General features: G+C 40.5%; 2 protein-coding genes across 8 annotated transcripts in view; one reads left to right on the forward strand and one right to left on the reverse strand.

The window, feature by feature from the left end:
- The window catches only part of LOC140994014 (growth factor receptor-bound protein 10-like), a 50,245-nt gene extending 37,565 nt beyond the window's left edge, over nt 1-12,680 (forward strand). For 2 of the 3 annotated variants that reach the window (XM_073463581.1, XM_073463583.1), the window contains 10 exons: nt 271-408; nt 670-780; nt 857-916; nt 3,263-3,361; nt 3,459-3,536; nt 4,671-4,787; nt 5,376-5,442; nt 5,980-6,067; nt 6,484-6,577; nt 7,265-12,680. In XM_073463581.1, coding sequence (XP_073319682.1) covers nt 271-408; nt 670-780; nt 857-916; nt 3,263-3,361; nt 3,459-3,536; nt 4,671-4,787; nt 5,376-5,442; nt 5,980-6,067; nt 6,484-6,577; nt 7,265-7,411 — 999 coding nt within the window. In that variant the 3' untranslated portion in view covers nt 7,412-12,680. The remainder of the gene's footprint in view (nt 1-270; nt 409-669; nt 781-856; nt 917-3,262; nt 3,362-3,458; nt 3,537-4,670; nt 4,788-5,375; nt 5,443-5,979; nt 6,068-6,483; nt 6,578-7,264) is intronic. The other variant, XM_073463582.1, reaches the window with a different exon arrangement.
- A 5,118-nt stretch (nt 12,681-17,798) lies between these two features.
- Nucleotides 17,799-21,427, reverse strand: part of trioa (trio Rho guanine nucleotide exchange factor a) — an 80,721-nt gene continuing 77,092 nt past the window's right edge. For all 5 annotated transcript variants that reach the window (XM_073463547.1, XM_073463544.1, XM_073463543.1 and 2 more), the window contains one exon: nt 17,799-20,556. In XM_073463547.1, the coding sequence (XP_073319648.1) occupies nt 19,999-20,556 (558 nt within the window). In that variant the 3' untranslated portion in view covers nt 17,799-19,998. The remainder of the gene's footprint in view (nt 20,557-21,427) is intronic.

Here is a 21,427-nt window from a genome sequence, read left to right on the forward strand (position 1 = left end):
CACTAAGGATTTTTTTTTTTATCGTTGTGAGGACATCTGTTCGTCCAAAAATATGCATGCACACACACACACTTCCTGAAGTCTGCTAATTACATTCGCTCAGTGTTGTTACTGCGATCTCCGGACACGTTTTTTAAAAATGGGTTTTACAACATCTATGAGCGTATAGTTCCCAGGATGTTGGATGCAGAAACACAAACACTTATGTTATGTACATTCAGTTCCCCTGTAGCACTGTTCCCTATAGATGCTGTTTGTGTGTTTTTGCAGAACTTTCTGAACTCCAGCAGCTGTCCAGAGATTCAGGGCTATTTGTACTTGAAGGAGCCTGGACGCAAGTCCTGGAAGAAACTCTACATGTTCCTGCGACGCTCCGGGCTCTACTACTCTACTAAAGGAACGTCCAAGGTGATGAATTACTGCTGCATTGATTTTGAAACCGGCACGAAGGAGATCAAATGTGGTGTGTCAGATGACACATTTCATGATTGACAAGCTTTTTGTGTAAAATATGTGTCTGTTCATTTCAAAAGCCCTCAAATGTAATATTGCATTTGCTTAAGTGAAAGAAACATTTAAAACAAGTTACATTATTAAAAGTAGTCTGTCATTCTTTTCTGCATGCTCTTGCTGATATCCTTTTCCCTTTGCCTCCCCACAACTTAACAGGAGCCCAGACACCTGCAGCTACTGTCAGATCTGGAGGACAGTAACATCTTCACCATCATCACGGGCAGAAAACTCCACAACGCTCCCACAGATTACCAGTTCTGCATCAAGGTAACACTGCAACCCGAGCAAGTAATCCATGCTGGAGATTGCCTCAAATTTACTTAAGCATTTTCCTTTATTTTAGTGTCTGGTGACTCCCTCAAACCCCATCAAGAAACTGTATCACCCAGCCATTCTATCAGAGGTGGATGACTGGGTGTTTTGTGATCTTCCATAAAAGCTGCTTCCCCTCTGCGTATGTTGTGTGTGTGTATCAGAGGACACGAGGGTTAAAACCACCCAGCGGGGGTTCAAACACACATTCAGCACTGTGTGTCCCACTCCAGGAGTTATCTGTGGTGGGTCACCTGCTGATCTGGGATAAACCCAGTGGGATAAGCCGGGATGGTACAGGGAATCTGGCCCGCCTAACCCCCTCACCTCTCTCTTACACACATACACACACACACACACACACACACACACACACACACACACACACACACACACACACACACACACACACTAGACGGCCGGCGTGTCAGATGCTGTCAGCGGGGGTGACAGTGCAGGATTTGGTAAAGGGGTTTTACTTGGCAGCTGGGGGGTGGCTGGATTGTTGCTATGGTGACATGAATAAATTTATCGGTGAGGGGTTGCATCTGAGGAGCAGTGTGTGTAACGTCCTTGTTACTGATGGAGGGAAAAGGAGAAAGTCTTTGCTGTGATGCTGGTAAAGTCCTTGCTAGTAGGACTTTAGTATAATATATAAAATGTCATTAATTGACTGTCAGAGCAGCTGACGAGCTTATAGTCTTAAAAATAATGTCTGAAAAGCTGCTCATGTGAAGATGTTTAAAATGGGGTCATGGCCTAATCCAGACATTTTCTCTTTATTGTTATGAGGACATTCTCATTTAGACATTTTTATTATCGACAATAGTTTCATGTAGATGGAAAAAAAGCTTATAATTTAAGAGATTCCATTTCGTGCACTTATTGTACAACAATAACTTTTTAAAAAGTAAGGATGGTGAAGCTTTAAAACACACTTTTTGCACTTTTTATGCCAGAGGAAGAGTAAATACAGAAATCACTGCTGACACAACGGTATTGTCAAAACACCTCAAGTGGAAGACCGATTTATTTAATGCAGTCATATTAACATGGTTACAGTCAGCATGTCATTGAGCCTTTTTAAGCCATGTAACATTTTAAAGTAGAAATAACACATTCTTCCTTTTTCAAATGAAAAGCCTAATTCATAAGCAGTAAAATGCACCCTTGTTCAGTTTAATACACTTAGAGGTTTTGCAGCTGTAGCTGTATTTGGTCTGGTATGACCAGTAGCTTATGGTGGCTAAAAAGGTTCTCATGATACCAGAATTTAAAACTTCAGTACAACGTGAGCATCAAAAAACGATACTTGATACCTCTTTTGATACCAAGGAAAAAAGAACAAACAAGGAAGGAAGATGGTTAGCAAGCCTACGACATTACTTATCACCCACCTACAATGCAGTACTGAGTTCCCTCCCCAGACAGCTTAACAACCATTCACACCTGGGCTCACCTAGCCCTAACGACCTACATGATGCCGGTTGGGTCAACAACCCACAAGTGGCCCTTAGACTCTGAAACTCAGAGCTCACAGTGTCCTTAACAACTCTGTAAGGACACTCCCACACAGAGTTTAAAAGCCTGCAGCTCCCCTCCAGTTAGTTAGAACTGAAGAAGCCTCTTGGATGAGAGGTGAAACGTCTTCAAGGAACTGAAACAAGTCCAGTTGCCTACGATACAGCACTTAAAATAAGGAAGGAAGATTTTTATTTTTATTTTTTTAACAACCTGCACACAGAGCTGGTACAGAACACATACCAACACTCAGTACCCAAAAGTCCTACTTGAGTATAAGAAAAGATGTTAAAATATTACTTTGGTAAAACTGAAAGTCACCCATATGAATAGTACTTGAGTAAAAGTTAAAGTATCTGATATTAAATGTAGTTAAGTATCAAGTACAAGTAAGAGTAAATAATACATATATCACATGTGTGTATATATATGCTGTATACTATGGTTTGACTGATAATTGGATCAATTTTCAGCATTTTATTTGTCCAGTTGTTGATGAAATTAACTAAATTAAAACTATGTTTTTTTGGGCTCTGATGCAGCATGTAATCTGTAACTAGTATCTAAAGTTACCTAAGAATTGTACATTTGTGCATTAATTGAATAAATCTACTTAGTTTCTTTCCGTAACTGCCAACACATTTGTACTAATGTTTATATGTGTGCCGCCTTGGGTTGGAAATATGATTGTGATTTGTTTTTTTTTGACAGCTTCAGTACTTTTGATGTCATCAAAAGTGGAGATTGTATCATTTCAAACATGTGGTATAAAGAAAATATCAAATTATCGACACTTTTTAATGCTAGCTTACAGTAGCAAACTATATCGAGATAATAAAGTGTAACTGACGTTAGAGTGAATCTCTTTGATCTGTGCATCTCATTAAATAAGTGTTGTGCTGTGTTTGATTGACAGCCCAGTAAAGTGAGGAGTGACTGTAAGGAGCTAAAGATGCTGTGTGCTGAGGACGAACAGAGCAGGACCTGCTGGATGACTGCCTTCAGACTGCTCAAAGTACTTCCTTTACTTTCAATTGTTGTCACCATGAATTGATCTGTCAGCTCATGGAGTCACGAGTTGATGCCATCTCTCCTCTCTTGTGTCCTCACAGTATGGGATAGTACTGTATCAGAGCTACAACGTTCCCCAGCAGAGGAAGTCTAACCTCTCACCTTTCACGGCGCCTGTGGTGAGGATCTACTCTCTGACATCATCACCTTCTTACAACCCTGCTCTAATGCCCCCACTCAGCGGAGACCAATCCAGATTGATCCATTAATTAGCTGATGGTGAATTGGGGACCAGTTCACTTTGTGGCCACCTTGTGCCTCGCTCCTCTTAAGAGGAAACACATCCATGGGCTAGACTACTTTTCCATTGAACATATGAAGGATTTGTTAAATACTGAAATGAATTTCTATTCAAACAATCATTGCTGCGGTTGACCGTTAGTTAATGAGGTAGAAGTGGTGCCCTGTAGTGAAAGCTTATGGTCCAGATTCAGGTCAGACACAAAAGTACATCCGACACAGAATGTCTTATCCCAGAGTTTATTAAAGAGTGAACGTTTACATAAAGCTCAGCGAACAGGAAAATGCATACTTGTGTGTTACACTTCACACTAATCACCTCACACCAGGAGGTGTTTAATGTAGCATGTCATGTGTGTTTAGTCCAGTTTTTACTTGAACTTTTTGAATATTACGGATTTAAAGAGCGGGTTAAGTTCAAGGACTTATGGTCATATAACTGTACCTTACTTTAGAACTTTGTAGCATATACTCACAAAATCAGCATGTCTGAAGTAATTAAATGAGGGCTACCACTAACAGTTATGTTTACTATCACTTAATGTAATTAAGTTATTATTTTGATTGATTAGTCTGAAAAATAGCCCCAGAAGGACCCATGGTTTCAATAGCAATACAAAACACAAATATTTTTGTACAGTTCAACATTGAATTGTTATATGTTATATGTTGTTATGATATATGTTATATATCATGCAAATTGTGTTCAAAAAGAGGCTTTTTTCAAATAGTTTTCAAATAATTGAAATTGTTGACTTAACTCTCAGATGAGGGGAACACATTGATAATTAATTTGAGCAGGAGACTAAGGAGAGGCTTGTGCTTTTCGTCAGAGGGGCATGTGTGGATTGAAGTGGGTCTCTGTGCAGACAGGATTTGTCATGCCTCAGTGACTGTGTCTGGCTTGTTTGACCTTTGACCCTTGTCCACCCCCCCTCCACCAACCTTACGTACCCCCTCCCCCTGCTCACCACCCTCCACCTACCCTCCCACCCTGCCACGTCTCCTTACAGCGGAGCGTATCTGAGAACTCCCTGGTTGCCATGGACTTCTCCGGACGGACCGGTCGCGTCATCGACAACCCAGTCGAGGCCCAGAGCGCTGCCCTGGAGGAAGGACAGACCTGGAGGGTAAGAAGGGGGATGGATAGATCTTCAGGAAGTTATCCAAACATGAATAGATTCAACACAGGAGATTTATCATGAACTCTCCCTTGGTTTAGTTTTGTATTGGACCCCTCCCGTACTGGATGTATCCAGATCACAGCTTTTTGTTTCACAAATATTGTTGACCAAAATCTTTTGCATGTTTGAGCAATCTGTAATTTCTTTCATGGAAATGTTGTGCAGAACCCTTTTTCCATTTAAACTCATTTGTCATTCCCGGGCATCCCTTTTCTGAGTAAATTCAAGTGTGCAGCAGCTCCACTTATCTGTTGCTGAGATCATTGCTCTGACAGGGCTGAAGAAGAAAAGCTGCTCACTTCCATGTTTCTGGTTGAGGGTGACTGCAGTGCATTACAGTGTTTGTTCACTGTACTAAAAAGAACCAAGTTCAACGAAATTCATTGTGTTTTGGTTCCAATGAATGTTTAAGCTTATTTCAGTATGAAGGTATTATGAGTCAAATAGTAGGTCAAGGCTCACAGGTGGGAAGCTGATTTAAGGAATTTAATTTGACACCTCGTGGTAAATACTGCACATGTTTCTTCCACATAGAAACGGAGCCAGCGTATGAATGTCCTGGGCAGTCCCAGCCCCCTGCACCCGTCGTCTCTGAGCACAGGTACACCCACTTCAAACCACCAACAAATGCAACATTAATCACCTTGTACATACTGTGGCTATGGTCCAGCAACAACTGAAAAGCTGAACTATATGTCTTGGAGGGAATTCAGACCTGGTATCAACACGTCCTGAGTGATCTAATTACAAGTTGTCAGCTTTAAGCCCATCAAATCACAGATGACGACATGCAACTTGACATGCGTCTGGATCTCACTTCCCCACAATGTATGCAAATAAACGTGTACATCACTGGAACGAATGAACACAATGTTTTCTGCACAAAGAAAGAAATATCTTCATGTATAACATATGCCAAATGAACAAGAAGCCTCAAATAGTTAAGAATTTGTTGTAGATAGCATTTAACAAAGTTTGTCCGATAACTTGTAATCCATTACAACATTGGTTTTTGATCACCAAGGACGCATGTTGAAGTGTGAACAGCCTCCCAGTGTGTATTTTTGGTTTTTTTTTTGCTTGTCCAGAGTTGGTAAAAAAATTCTCAAAGACTGAGTCAAAGATGTCTGTCTTCCAGTGATACACAGGACACAGGTGTGGTTCCACGGTCGCATCATGAGAGAGGAAGCCCACAAAATGATCATACAACAAGGCCAAGTAGACGGGTAAGACCAGCTGTATGTTGAGCCTAATTTAGGAGTTCTGGTTTGATGTTATCTTGTGGTAAATGTCGCTCATTTGAAATTCAGTAGAAAGCCTCAGAAAAGCGAGTCAAGTGAAGATTATTTTATCCAACTAGAACTACATGAATAAAAAATGTGAAAAATGTAGACATCACTGCTGCCAAGATAAGCTTAGATCTGGAAAATGTCGGTGTCTAAAAATGGCCTTTTGGCTCTTACACAGTGGATTAAGATAAGGTTGTCACAGCTGCTTCAACTCATGCAACAGCATATCATCATACATTTAGAATGTAATATGATAAAAACAAACAAACAAACAAACATAGGGATGTATTGTATAATTGGTTAGTTTCATGAAACAGTTGATTCATCTCTCTCTTAATGTTCTGTGTTTTCAGGTTATTCCTGTTGCGGGACAGTCAGAGTAATCCCAAGGCGTTCGTGCTCACCTTGTGCCACCACCAGAAGATCAAGCACTTCCAGATCCTACCGGTGAGTCACATAACACATTACAGTAACATCCTGCTAATGAAATATCCTCAAATAAGGCACAGTGAGGTTGCTTTTCTCTTACAAATTATACAACTCAAAAACTGTGCTGACAAATAGATTTCTTCAGGTTGATAAAATTACATTCTGTTACATTTCATGCTGTATCCCAATTACTAAACTGCAGTCAAAGTCTTAAAACCAGCTGTTGTGGCTCGTTGGCATGGCCTGCAGAGACACAGCTTAAATACAACATAATCTTATAATGAAACCTACAAGATTCATCTGGCCTGCTACACTCACTTAACGTCACTACCAACCATTTTCCAAAGCATGCCTTGCTTTTTTAAAAAGATTTTTTAAACATGTTTTTCCTTCCTCCCAGGCAGCCATCTGTTTTAATTTATTTTGTTACAGTACAGGAATCAACTTGAGCTGGTTTAAAGGGCCTCTTCACTCAAATTACAACAGACACATACTTTTTCACTTGTCGCTAGAGGTCTTTAGCCATGCAGAAAGTGAGGTTTTGAGAAAAATTGCGAGAAATACAAGACTGCTGACAACGTAAGACGATACTGCAGAGACTCTCTGCTCTGACCTCTCTGATGATGTCACATGTTCTCTCAGTAGTTATAACACGTCTTTGTCACCTGATGATCAGCTGTCCTCTCTCCTCTCTCTGGTTGTTAGTGTGAGGAGGACGGTCAGGTGTTCTTCAGCCTCGACGACGGCGCCACCAAGTTCACCGACCTCATCCACCTGGTGGAGTTTTATCAGCTCAACAGAGGAGTGCTGCCCTGCAAGCTCAAACACCCCTGCACCGCCGTGGCCTTGTGACACTCCACACCCCCAACACCACCACCCCCTTTTTTGCACACCTCTCACCCTGAGATCCCACCCCCCCTATCTGCCCCTCCCTCACCAGCGCAATGAGGTCGAGGAAAAAAGTTAAGTCAAGTTTCGGGGATGTGAACAACTCAGCAGGAGCCGGCGTTAATGCGCCCGTGCATTTCTCCGCCTTACAGCTGTTTGGATGTTTGAATAGCAACCGTTCGGACAGTTCAAGCGTTGCAGATTGTGGACCCAGCAGCCGCCCGGCTCCTGCCACGTTAGCATGGAGACTCGGTTGTTTTGTCATTGCCATTTTGACCCTGGAGAGAGACCATATGTTAGTGACAACACAAGACAGCTAAGGTCTGTCCTCCGATGGATCCCTTCCTCAGAGTCCCTCACCCTTCAGCCCCCGACCTCCCTCATCCTCCAGGCCTGATAAGCTGTGGTGCCCGCCCCACCCACACCCCTTCGCTGGCGAGGTGGGCGGGGAGCGCCACCCTCTGACTTCCTCATCGATCATCAGGGATGGACGGGAGACTCTCTGGGTCTTATCAAACTCGATCCAGGAGTTTTCTCAACCTGTGCAGTCCAGTCTGGATAAGCTGACACCCTGCCCACCCCCCTCACCGCCACCACCTCCACCTTCACCTTCACCGCCACCTCCACCTGAGCGGACTAGATGCAGCCTCTCTGCTGCGTCCCATCCCGCAATTCCCTGGTGCAACACCGATCCCCCCTCTCCTCCTCCACAAAAGCTCAGAGAAAAGTCGGGAGAGAAAAGAGAAGTAGCTGAAGGCCAGATAAGCAGAGCAGTGGCGAGGGTTTGCTGAAAGGACAGAGGAATGTTTATCAGGAAGGCTGAAACAAGCCTCTCTTGTAGAGTTGATTACTTGATGTCATTTTAATGCTGTTTTATTACTGTTGATTCAATGCAGAACTAGTTTTGCACTCCCGGGCGGACAGACGACAGCTGTTCTCTTTAGCTAAATGAAGCTGCCTGCTCTCCGTTCGTCGTCCTTCTCCTCCTCCTCCTCCACCGCCCCCCACCGCCCCCCACCCCCGCCGAAAAGCATGCATGTGAATTTCCACCAGTTCTGATTGGATTACAGTGGCGTGGGAGCAAAGAGAGTCACGGCTGATTATGCAGTGCCTTTCAGACAGGTTTGGGAACATCTTGGACCTCTGTGGCTTGAAGCAACGTAACCATGCTTTGGTTAAAAACGAATGTGCTCTTGTGTCTCAAGAGCATGAGGAAGAGGAGAAAGACTGTTAAGTAGACTCCTGAAAAAAAGTGTCCGCCCCCAAGCTTCTACCATTTCAGTCTTTTTTTTTTTCTTTTTTCTTTTAATCGAAAGGGTTAAATCTGTTGGTGAATTTATCTTTGAATGTCATTTTCTTCTCCGAAGTCTGTTCTGAGCTCACTGCTTGCACATTTGAATTATCACATTCAGATTCTGACCACTGTTCATTCACATTCACTCCAGAAGAGACAAATCAACAAAAGCACTCCCATTATGTTTTTTTTTGTTTTGTTTTAATGTGGAATTGAACAAATAACTTGAAATGTGAGCTCAGGTGACTGTGTACCAACACAGTCGAATGAGATTCACTCGCCTTAAGTGATAATTGTGAGCCTAAGCTATGTTAAAATGCACATACAGTAACACATTATAGATGTTAAGAGGATGGTATAACATCAATACTGTTAATGATTATGTTAAATGGATAGTTTAACATTTTTGGGAAAACTCTTCACTTTCTCACCAACAGTAAAATGGGAAGATCCAATACCACTCTCACTACTGTACTGTAAATATGAAGTTACAGCCGGCAGCCTGTTAGCTTAGCTTAGCACAAAGACTAGAAACAGAAGGAAACAGCTAGCCTGGCTCTGTCCAAGGTAACAAAATCCACCTACCAGCACTTTTAAAGCTCACTAAGTAACACATTATATCATGCTGTTTGTAGTTTTATCAGGGGTTAGGAAGTTACCATTAGCTTCCTAAGCTAAGCTAACCAGCTGCTGTACATTAGCTTCCTATTTGTATATACCACAGTGGAGATAAGTCTTTATTGTGTTATCTATATGTGTCACCTTGGGTCCTCTCTCTCATTGAGTCAAACTAAACAACAGACACAACGGTATCAATCTTCTCATCTTGACAAGGAAGCACAGAAGTCTGTTTCCCAAAATGTCAAACTATTTTTTAATAGCAAAAATCCACTTGAACACACTTCAGGAAAAAGGTACAGCTGATGCCGACTTGCATCCCTGGGCCTATTTTCTCGTTGGGTGCTGTATTTATCTTATTTTTGCAGATTACTGGCTGAAATGTAACATCATGTCCGGATATTTCTACAAGATATATGGGAGTTTGCTAGCACCAGTGGTGAACATCATGATGTGGTGTCAGTCCCTCACAATCAAACAGTAAGGACTCCTTTCTTCGACAGCCATTTTGTAACAATCACACGAAGAGAAATTCATCTCCACACCAGCAGCAGCCACAGTAGACCAGAATGCTTTGCAGCCATCAGGTGTGTGGTCCAGAGGGAGCATTACTAGTGTTACTGAATCATTTTAGAGCTGAAATGAATATTGATTAATCAACACAAAATTAATTGGCAACTATTTGAATAGTCAGTAATCATGGCTCCAGCTTTCAAATGTGAGCATATGCTGCTTTTCATGATATTCAGTTCATAATAATTTAAGTAAAGGCTTTTACACTATAGCAAACTAAATATCGTTGGGTTTTGGACTGTTGCTTAGACAAAAAATAAATCATTTTTCACAATTTTTCTGACATTTTATAGACCAAATGAGTCTCAGATTAATCAAGAAAATCAACAGATCTATCATCATTTGGCTAGCTAGCGCAATTTCTGTGGCTATAGGCCAATAATACATTGAAAACAACATGGGTATGTTTATTCTGGTGGTTGCTGAAAAGCATTCTGGGAGATGAAGTGGAAGGAAGGTATATTAGGGAAAGTTTATCCACCAAAAAAGTAGACATTAATACTTAAATCACTAAAAAAGAAAATCTGTCTGTGAGCATGTTGAACTTTGTTGCCCCCTTGTGGTAGCATTGAAAAACACAACCACATGCTATATTCATTTAAAAATGCCATACATTGTGGCTTTCAGAGATCATCTGAGTCGATGTTTTCTCTCTAAATTTGTCCCTGACTGCCCTCTTATCATCCCAAAAAAAGTGACGACCATATTGTAGGAATATACAACAGGAAAGAGGTTAGAGAAGAAGTCCTTTTCCTGCCCTGTCCTACTGTCGCGTGACCAGCGAATGAAAAGCTGCAGTGACATAACACCTGCTTAGCTTCGCCCTCCTGTTCTCACCTGCACCTCCCCTCTGTCCTGTGCCAGATTCACAGTCATCAGGGTTAGCATGAGGCCATCAGACTCCCCGCCAGGCTAACTAAACTCTCTCCAAGTACTGTCATCGACTCACAAGCCACTGCCACACCATTCGACCAATCATGGGACTTGACTGACTCACCAGCTCTGCGCTCCACCAATCAGGCCTTTTTTAGTCAGCCAGGGCAGACACTCTCTCTCTCTCTCTCTCTCTCTCTCTCTCTCTCTCTCTCTGTCTGTGTCCCTCTCTCTCTCCCGGGATTGGATAATGCTTGAACCCCCCGCCCCCCTTTCCCACCTGTGTCCAGCCTGTAAGCTATGACCCTGTGGTGAATATTTGTATGTGGATCGTGTGTGTGTGTGTGGATGGCCAGACTGTTATATTCACTATTCAGGATTGCTAAGTCTGCTGGTTATCATAACTTGCTTGTTGGTCGGGTGAAGTCAAGCTAAGCCGTGGATTTAGAGGAGTTGGGAGTTTAGCTGGACGTATCCCAGCATTCCCAGTAGTCAGTGGAGGTTCTTTCCTGTCTGTCAGAGAGGGACGCGAAGCCACACCGCTATGGGTCAGCGGGGACGAACCACCGTCCTCTCCTCCTCCCTCCATTTTTAATCACTGTGCTACAATGCAATCCTATACACAAGCCCAAGTATATGAATATACCAGTATACAGTATCATTTGTTTTCTAAGTATGTGAAGCTATGGAGAAGATGTAGATCTAACACTGTACCTAGGTCACAGATCACTATGTATGGGGCGTTATGCTTTTGCTCATAACTCCGTGTAAAATGAAGAATGATTTATTTTGTCCTTTTTTTCCATTATTTGATTGTGTGTATATTGACATTATTGTGTATTTTCTTTGGTTTGCCACAAAATTACCTTTTATATATATAAAAAAAGAATATACCACAGTATATACAGTATTAAATTAAGCTGTTTTTTTATTTTAAGAGATCAAACTGGATTTTTGGCATGTGTCAAATTTCTGAACATCAGTTGTGTGTATAAGCTGACAGGCTGACAGAGTCCTCAACTCTGCCAGCGTTCAATTCTGATGCCATTTTGTTTTAAAACCACGTTGAATATCCCCTCTCAGTCTGTCACATCTGATTCCACCCATTTACTTTAAGTTTCAAGACAGTAAATGTTTAGATAGTCACCTTACACACACACACATACACACACATACACACACACACACACACACATACACACACACACACACACACACACACACCATTGGTTTTCATCGAGAGCGCACACACACACCAACGCTTAACCCTCGGGGATATTCTTAGCAGCTTTCATCGCAAGTAGTGCAATTATACGCTGTAGCTCAAGAGGGTTGTGCATTTCATTATGTCCATTTACTCTGATTTTAAAGGTGCATAACAAAGTTTTTTAAATTCCTTTTTCTTGACTAAGCCTATTCTTGCAGCAGGTGCCTCTTGTTTGTAACAGTATCAAGTCCTTAGTTGCCATCCGTCCACTCACTGCGCTCATTTACTGTTAGCTGTAAATGTGAAACATAATCCTACTGGAACTAAATCCTAATATCAGGTCAGCATCGCATACAAGTCCCATCGACACTGGTGACTCACAGTGTAGGTGCACGTGAAGCTGACTCAGCGTCGGCTGTGTTTTAATTTTTGGGTTGAAGTCGTCATAAGCTGAAGTCAAATCAACATTTCAGGGAAAGAAACAAAAAAGAGCAAATGAACCGTAATCAGTTTTTCAGAGAACCCCACTGTGCTTTGCTTCATTCTGTCTGTACGGCTCCTGGATCTACATTGTATCCTGTTCAGGTATTTTTGTACAAATAAGGGACTGATATATTCTCTGTTTATTGGAAATTAGAATAAAAGACAACATTGCTATAAACCAAAAATCCATGGCCTGGTGCTGTTTTTTTCTCCTCTTCCTTCTTTTTCTTAAACTTAATTAAAGCATAGTGAGTACATTTACAAACTGTAACCAGTGCATTACAGGCTCTTGTTGCATGAGTTGTAAGTAGCAAAACAGGAACATTAAACAATTCATACAAAACATTAATTCAAGTCAAATAATTCAGTAATTATGCTAAAATAACCCTACACAAATCAAATAAAATGAACTGTTCCTCAATTTAATTTTTTATGTTTTATACATGAACAGCTCATTAGTCTTTAAATTCAAAATACCATGATTTAGGTTAATAGAGCATTGAAGTGCTCTGGAGAGGGATGGTTGATTGTTGATTCCAAAGTAGTCAAATACCAACGCTTTGGGTTAGTGAGTTGTGCCAGCCACAAACCCATAGTATCAGTATTTGACGACCTGGGAATGAGACTCAACAAAGAACTGTCTTACCTACTGCACCCTGGTGGGTGCTGTTTTCATACATTTGTATTTGTCAGTTGGTGAAAGAAACTCAGATCGTTGACTAAAGTAAACCCCCACAACATAATAATATTCACTTACAAGTAAAAGTCCCGCAGTTAAGATCCTAAAGAATAAATTCAAGCAAAAAAATGTAACTCACTTTTTTTGTCATTGCCTCATCCTCGTGTTAATGGAAAGCTTCACAGCAAAGCAGTGTTGCAGCATTCTCCTGAACAACTGAAGAAGATGGGGACTTGTTTTGTTTTGCTCCATACAGCTCGTCCCGGCGTAAACAAAGTCACTGGAAACCCAGAGATCCCAAACTGATTTGAAGACATTATTTACACCCATCTGGACTGTGCACTGACTTCAGACGGGGCACTCGCTGTGCCTTTAGCATGGTAGCTACAGAAAAGATTTTGGCTTTAAAAGGGTGTGAGTGAAGTCTTTTCAAATCAATTTTGGATCTTGGGGCGTCCAGAAAACCTGGATTACGAGGTTACCAGACGAGCTGTACGGAACCATCTTAAGTTCTACTTCAGTTGTTTAGGAGAATGCTGCAACACTGTTTTGCTTTGAAACCCCCAAAATGTTTTTTGGACTACAAAATTTGACCTGACTTTCTATCAGCATCGAGGTGAGTAGATAAAGACTGGTTTTTCATTTTTGGGTGAACTGTTCCTTTAAGTAAAGGTAAATAAGTATTATCAGCAAAATGCAATTAAAGTATTGCTCTTTTTGCAGAAAATGTTTCATGTGACTGATATATTATTATTTATGACATCAGCTTGTAAATACAGATGCATGAATGCATAAGTAGCATTTTACTGCTGTAGCTGCTCGAGGTGGAGCTAGTTGTAACCACTTTAAGTACAGTTAGATAGTTTAGTAAAGTGGTTCCCAACCAACGGGTCAGGCCCCCGCAAAGGGTCACAAGATAAGTCTGAGGGGTTATGAGAGGGAAAAAAAAGTTCTGCTACACAAATTGGTATCCATTTTTTGGACTTTTCTCTAATCTTTGCTTTTACTTATTTATTTTCACTTTGGGTTTCAGACTTTTGAAATGTATCTGAGAAGATTAGAGGGGGGATGTCTCTAATAACTAAAACTAAAAAAAAATTTACAAGACAGAAAGGTTTGGAAAACCTGGTTTAATCTCTGAAAATTGATTTTTATCACAGCAGGAAACCCACAGGTGGAATAAATGACCTTAATGATGGCTCGGTTCCATTTAGTGTACCAGGAGGTCTGTTCAGTGAGTTCAGCACCAAACCCTCAGACTGACTCAGGTACAGTAATGGAATACAGCCATTGTTATTGTTAGTTATTCCACCTGTGGTTTTCCTGCCTCTCTTCTGAACACCTGCCTCTTTAGCACCATGAAAAAGGTCTGTTGTGTATCTTTTATAAGCGTTTTTATTTAAATTAGCCAAGTGTGAACTAGTTACTCAGAATGTAGTGGAATAGAAATGACATATTTAACTGTAACATGTTATAGAGTAGAAGTTTAAAGTAGCATGAAATCGAAATTGTGGAGTAAAGCACAAGTAGCCTACATCTACACTGCTCCTGTGAGCGCCAGCTGTACACATTTCCCAGCAGCCCTCTACAGCATGGCGGCGTGTTTAAAACGCGTCACACTCAGCCGGGTCGCTCTGCACACCTGAGACCTCCGTCATTAATCACCTCATGTCACTCCCGCTACTCTGCCACTGTTCATTTAAATGCATGTTAGCCCATGAGTTAGCTAGCTCGGTGTAAACATGTCAAACTACAAACAGTCACTTTAATGCGATGTTGGAGCTGTCCTGTCCTCTGACACTGAAGTCTTCACCTCACTCAGGTAAATATTTACCACTTGTGTCCCTGTCTGCTCTTAAACTGACGCTAACTATGAGCCGTGTCGTGTATTTATGTTGCTGCAGTGCACTCATTTGTTTTGGTGATTGTTTGGCACATATTTTTTTTTATAAAATATGGCAAATCTGGTCTATATTGAAGAGTAACACTGTACTGGCTTTAGGGATGTCTTGTACTGTAACACAGCCTAATTAGCTGATTGTTTTTATTATGTAAGTTAATGACCAATAACATTGTTTTTTATTCAACAGTATGAAGCTCTCCTTGAGTTAGTGGCATGACCAGATTCACTTCTAAAGGGTTAAAAAAAAGAAAAGGCCAAAATGTGTTGACATTTTAATGTGCTTAGTGTCATTTTGTCTGAACTAGTACAAAGAGGATTATTATCTCTCTTATGGGGATAATTTAGTCTCAATTTTGATAATAGATGCCAGTTTAGTGAAAAACAAATAAAAACAAGATTTACAAATGTGTATGATCTGCTCTTCTCAAATGCACTGTCCAGTGTGCACAAATGTTCAAAAGGTTTTTTTTTTGTGGATCATGAAACAAACTTGAGACAAAATTGAGACTTAATTCTCCCTGTTTACATTTTCCTTCAAACTAAGAGAAAGTGTTTTGTCCAAAAGAGAGACCTGAGGCATTTTCAGTGTGTGTTGGATGCAAATGAACGAGAGACAGATGCATTAACAGCAAGAAGCGTTTGTGCAGACTTGCAACAGTGTGAGAATTTCTGGTTCATAACAATTATTAAGATCAATTGCAATGACCCTTTTAAAGAAGACAGTTTTTTTGTTGATCAAACGCACTATAATTTCAGAAAATACTTGAAATGTATATATTTTTAATAACACATATATGGAAGAATTCAATACTGTCGATAAGTAAATTTGTTGGAAGGGCAGATGTTCTAGGTGGCACAAGCAAAGTCAAAACACTGGAACTTCCCATTGCACTTGAATGCTTCAGTAGCAGAAAAGTGAGTTCAGTTCCTGGACTGGATGCAACAAACTGCTAATGACTTATCACATCTTTATAGTTAGTATAGTGTTTAAAAGTAGAATGTGTGTAAAGTGTAATGAATATTTCAAAGTTTGAAACACAATACATTTGAAATATCCCAATTTCAAACAGGCTGCACTGAAACTGCTGGGTTTTTTTTCTCTACCCAGAAACACATGAGATCTAAGTATCAGTGTGTCTGTTCTGAGACATGTGAAGGAGGTGTTTCAAGAGGGAAACCAAACAGACTTCAAGGATTGTGGAAAACAAGGAACGCAGCAAGTCCCATGGAGTCAGAAGAAGCTCAATGCAAGGTTAGAAAAAAACATTTTTTTGTCTCTGGTGTCTGACTGGTATGTTAAATATAACAACATAAAATTAAATATATATAAAAACATTCCTGATTATGCCCATACAATATCATTTTATAGCTCATCTTCTTTGAGACATGTAAAGTAATCTCTTCTCACTGTGAGCAAAGAGCCACTTGAGGGCACTGCAGACCATATTTTTGACTCAAACCAAATCACTAGATAACAGAAAGCAACTTTTCAATGCCTATTTTAAATACTTATGTAATTTAATTGGAAAACTTTGCTAACTGCTTTACAACCACCTGTCAAAGATATTGATGTTTGAGAGTTTAAGAAAATGTGATAATGATATAATGGCTGTCATTATGTTTTTGAAATGAACATATAATATAAATAATCATCCCTTTAAACATGTTAATAACAGAAAAACAAAGAGCAGCAGAGCATAATGGGCTCACTTAACAGTTTGAATGCTACAACACAGGAGCCAAGACAAAACACAAAAACATAATTTGAAGGATTGTCGGAGGTGCTGCACAGTGCACATCTAACAGAGGGGGCTTTGCACTACTGCATCACAGGTGTCAGAAGTTTGTTTTCAGTGAGTCTGACCAAACTTGCACAAGGTGAATTGACTTGACCGATCAGCTCTGGGTTTTTGATAAACAGCAGCGTGTGTTGTGTTTGGTTGGAATGAAAAACAAACAAATGCCCATTTTAACTGTGTGAGATGAAGACTTTAAAAGTGAAGTGAGACCTTTTGAATCCAGCGGGCATCGCTGAGTTGAGGCCCACTGGCATTAACGTCTTGACATTCTTACTCTTAGTGGAGTTAATGTTGAATTTGACATAATCTACAGTTCTGTAAATGCATCATAATATTGAAAGGCCTGTTTTATTGTTAGGAGATTGTATGATGTAAAAATGTCTTGATCAACATTGACTATGTAGTAGGTTGAGCTAGATGCTGTGACTACAATATTTACTTGGCACAATTTTTGAATAATCAAATTTAACAGAGCTTTAAGAGAAGTTTGTTAAACCTGACTTTACTGTATTCTGTTGTCACAACACTCATTTTATTGAAAAATCCAGTGTTACCTGTGATGATTGAGTAGAGCCATTGTCACGGAAGAGACTTATCCTTCGTTACATAATCTTTCTGACTTAAATACAATTATATCGCTTCATAGAAATGAAGTGATGACAACCACAGCCCTCCTCCTTATTTAAACCAAGCTACAGTAATGTTACTTTACAGATTGTCAGCACATTGAAATGTCATCCACTCATGAAATATGTCGGTGGGGAAACTGCTTATATCTACTCTCATCAGAACTCACATTAATGTTTATGCTCGTTTTCCATTTTAGCTTGAATTGAATCACTATAAAATGTAGCTGTCCAAATAATATAACTCGAAAACAAATAATAAAACAATATTTAAAAGAACAAAATGTAAAACAGGGTACGTGTTCATTATGTTTAATTTCCAAATAACTGATGGCAAAATGAGAATATTTACAAGAGAAAATATGTATGATCTGTACAAAGAAATATACATGCAAAGATAAAAAACATAAAAACAAACAGCAAACATGAGACAAATGAAACTGGAAACAAACATGACAAAAAAGACAAACAACAATGGAGGAAAAAAAAAAAAAACCTAAACTGAGGTATCCAGTCCAAGTTTCCTTGTTTTTAATGGCCTGTGCACACCTTTCAAATAAATAAAAAGGTAACGGAGGACGACTGATTTCTGTTCCCGGTAGGATCAGTTTAAACGTGACACATCCTAACCCCATATTGGATTAATGTATAGTTAAGTGTTATAGCATTGCCATCCTGTTTATTGTTTTAATATGAAAGCAAATCAAAAGCTATTTGTTAGTTGCCGTATTAGGGTAGTTGTGTTTTTTTGTGTTTTTTTTTTTTTTTTTAAAGGAAGAGGAAATAATGGAAGAAATATTTTGGCAGCAAGTATCTGTACATAAAGTTAGAACACCATTTAACAAACGATGTACAAAATCTTCCATTTAACTCTTGAAATGAAACTGCGATGCTCCACAATCTGTGAGAAGTACACTTCTCTCTTTAATCCCCTGCACAGGTGACTAAATAAACTGTTCTTCCAACATAGTGTTAACTAGTGTAAACAGTCATTTCACATGGTCATAGATAACCTAACTCAAGTGAAAAATAATCACAATAAAACATTTTACAAGTACTATAAAGCTAGAGCAACTTTGGTGTACCAATACTACCGAGGCATACAGTACAAAACTTGTTAAATTATTTTTGTTCAAACCATAATGATTGTAGATTGTGACCTCTAACCTGGCCTGGCCTGGAAGTCCCAACACTCAGAGATCAAATAAAACACAAACTACCAGCAGTGCTTGCAGTACCAAGTACATGCTTTTCTCTAGATTTATTACAGATACAACAGATGTCTTCATAAATAGTTGCATAAAATGTTAAAGCCGCAACATTGCACATGATAATCAAACATAACATACAATGAGTGCATTTACAGTAATTTGTCTTCCTCCGCCTCCACATTCACTCCCGTCCGATTGGCAATCACTGCTGCCACTAAGCTCCGACAGTCTCATGTCCAGAGTCCACTGTGAATGTGAGAGGGAAGAAGGCAGAAGTCTATATACAAGGTAAGGCTTAAACATCTCATATCTGCGCAACACAAGTTTTGTTCTAGGAAAAGCAAACGATGGATGTCTATTGTTTCTTCTCAGATTGGACAGTGCAGCATTGTTACTCGCGACATGGTCATCATGGTATCTTAGATTAGGTACATTATATAAGCGCAGCCATCAAAAAGCTCTGATCAGACGTATAAATGTCTCAATAAAGTCAAGAACCTCAGTCACTGTCTCCAGGTGTCTACAGAGTCCAAAGTAGCACAGCAACTTTTAACTGATGAGCATTTTCTACAATTATTCTTTTTTTCTTGGAAATGTAGAGACAGTACTTTTGTTTGTATACATTGTTTCTATAAGAAAGGGCTGCTTCTCAAAAGTCTTTGAGTTACAGTTTTAGTGTAAAAGAGCAAAAACACGCAACGTCTGTGTCCCTCGAGCAACACGAGGGAGGGCAGTTTGCTCTGAGCGCTATCACTAGCTTTGTGGGCATCACTTTCTCCTGAAAGCTCTGCGCCTGTGCAGTGGTGTCAAGGCTCGATCAATTAGCTCCTCTGATCAGCTTTAACTCTTGCAAAGGAAAATAAATTACTTCATGTTTTTTTTCTTTTTTTAGATTTTTGTTCGCTTAACTACAAAATCTGTTTTGAGTTGAAACCAGCAAGCAGCAGTAGACAAAGGGCATCCATTAATTTAGGTGATTGGTGAGAACTCTGTTCTCAAGGGCTCTGATTGGCTGAAGACCCTCAACAGGTCTCTGGTTAATTGGTGAAAGGACTACAGGACTTTAGTAAATCAGCATTCTGTGAAAGAGGATAAGATCTGCATTCATTATTTCTCCTTTTACATCTAGACCACCAAGATGCTCAACTCCAGAGGAGCCTGCAGCCCCTCCAGCCTCAGCACTGATCACAAACTGAAGTCTGTCCAGTTCTTCAGCTTTTGTTTGCCATGATCCGACTGGAGGCAGTAGGGAGTGAGGGTTGTTTGGACTTGTGTATCCCATCCTTTAAACTTGGGGCTGAAGGCGACTTTGGATGAAGCTCCTGACTCCTCCGATGGCCCGGGCATCAGTCTGATGTTTCCTCCTGTCTATGAAGGAGATGAGGCGGGAGGTGTCCAGGCAACCATCTGCTCTGGCCCGGCCGTCAGCCGGCCCGGCCTGCAGCCACGGCTCCTGAAGGCAGAGCCCGGCTGGAGGCCTCCTGCCTGGGTCGGTCCTCAGGAGCAGGCAGATGAAGTCCCGGGCTGCCTGGCTGACGCCCTGAAAGTAATCCCTGGGGAAGCTGAAGTCTAGCCGGCAGATGTTCAGGCACGTCTCCTCTGCGCTCTCATCGAGGAAGGGGGAGGCGCCGCTCAGCAGCACATAGGTCACCACGCCAAGGCTCCACAGGTCAGAGGTCAGCGACACCGGCTCTCCAAGGACCATCTCTGGGGAGGCAAACTCAGGGCTGCCCAGCAGAGGGTGACTGTAGTGGGCACTGTTGAGCTGGACAGCGTCACCAAAGTCTGTGACTTTGACCGTTGGCTGACCACTGGAGCTGTGAGCAACCAGGAGGTTCTCAGGCTGGGAAAAGAGATCAAAGTGTCACCATTAGTCTTAAATACACATATACTACATGACAACCAACTCAAGATCAGGTAAGTGTTGTAGGTGTTCTGAAGGTAAAATCTGTAACGTGTAAAGGTAAAAAAGTTTAGCTTCAGACCACTCATTATTTCAGTATATTAAGGTTTCAGGCCTGGCTACATCTTAATGGAATAGCCTGATATTTAAGGAAATGTGCTTCTTTGCTATATTGCACAGAGTTGGATTGAAGGACAAAATCTAAAGTGTAAAAAAAAAAAGATTGAAGTTTTACTGGGTGATGCTCCAGGCTCTTTGTGCTAAGCTAACCAGCTGCTGGCAGTAGCTCCATATCTGACACACAGATATGAGAGTGGTATTGAAGGGAGTTTCTAAGATTTGAGGACTTTTGGGGCTTAGACCAGTTGTAGTGGTTTCCAGGGGGATACTCTCATTCAAAATATGTGTCTTAATCAAAAATTGAAATGTGTATCTCAAAAAATGTTGCTATGCTAACTTTGCTGTCAATGTGTAATGATCTAAACAAAATGGGATTGGTCATAAAACTTGGCTTGGGTGTTTGTAGCACTACGAGACTGAGAGTAACATGAAACTAGGTTTGGTGTCTCAAGCCTGCTTCTGCTTCAAACCTTTACCAGTTTAAAAAAAAAAAAAAAGAATCTGTATATATTCATTTTTTCCTCACATTGACTGACTGTGAGCTAGCTAGTGTTTGGAATAGTAACCCCATTAACTGAAAAATGGACAGAGACCTGTCAGTCAATAAGACATAAGTATTTCCAAAATTTTACTTTTAAACCCGCTCTGATTGGTCCTGTGCCTCTTCTTCATTCTATGGAGATAAAAAACT

This window comes from Pagrus major, chromosome 3 (assembly GCF_040436345.1).
Source record: "Pagrus major chromosome 3, Pma_NU_1.0".
Classification (NCBI taxonomy): domain Eukaryota; kingdom Metazoa; phylum Chordata; class Actinopteri; order Spariformes; family Sparidae; genus Pagrus; species Pagrus major.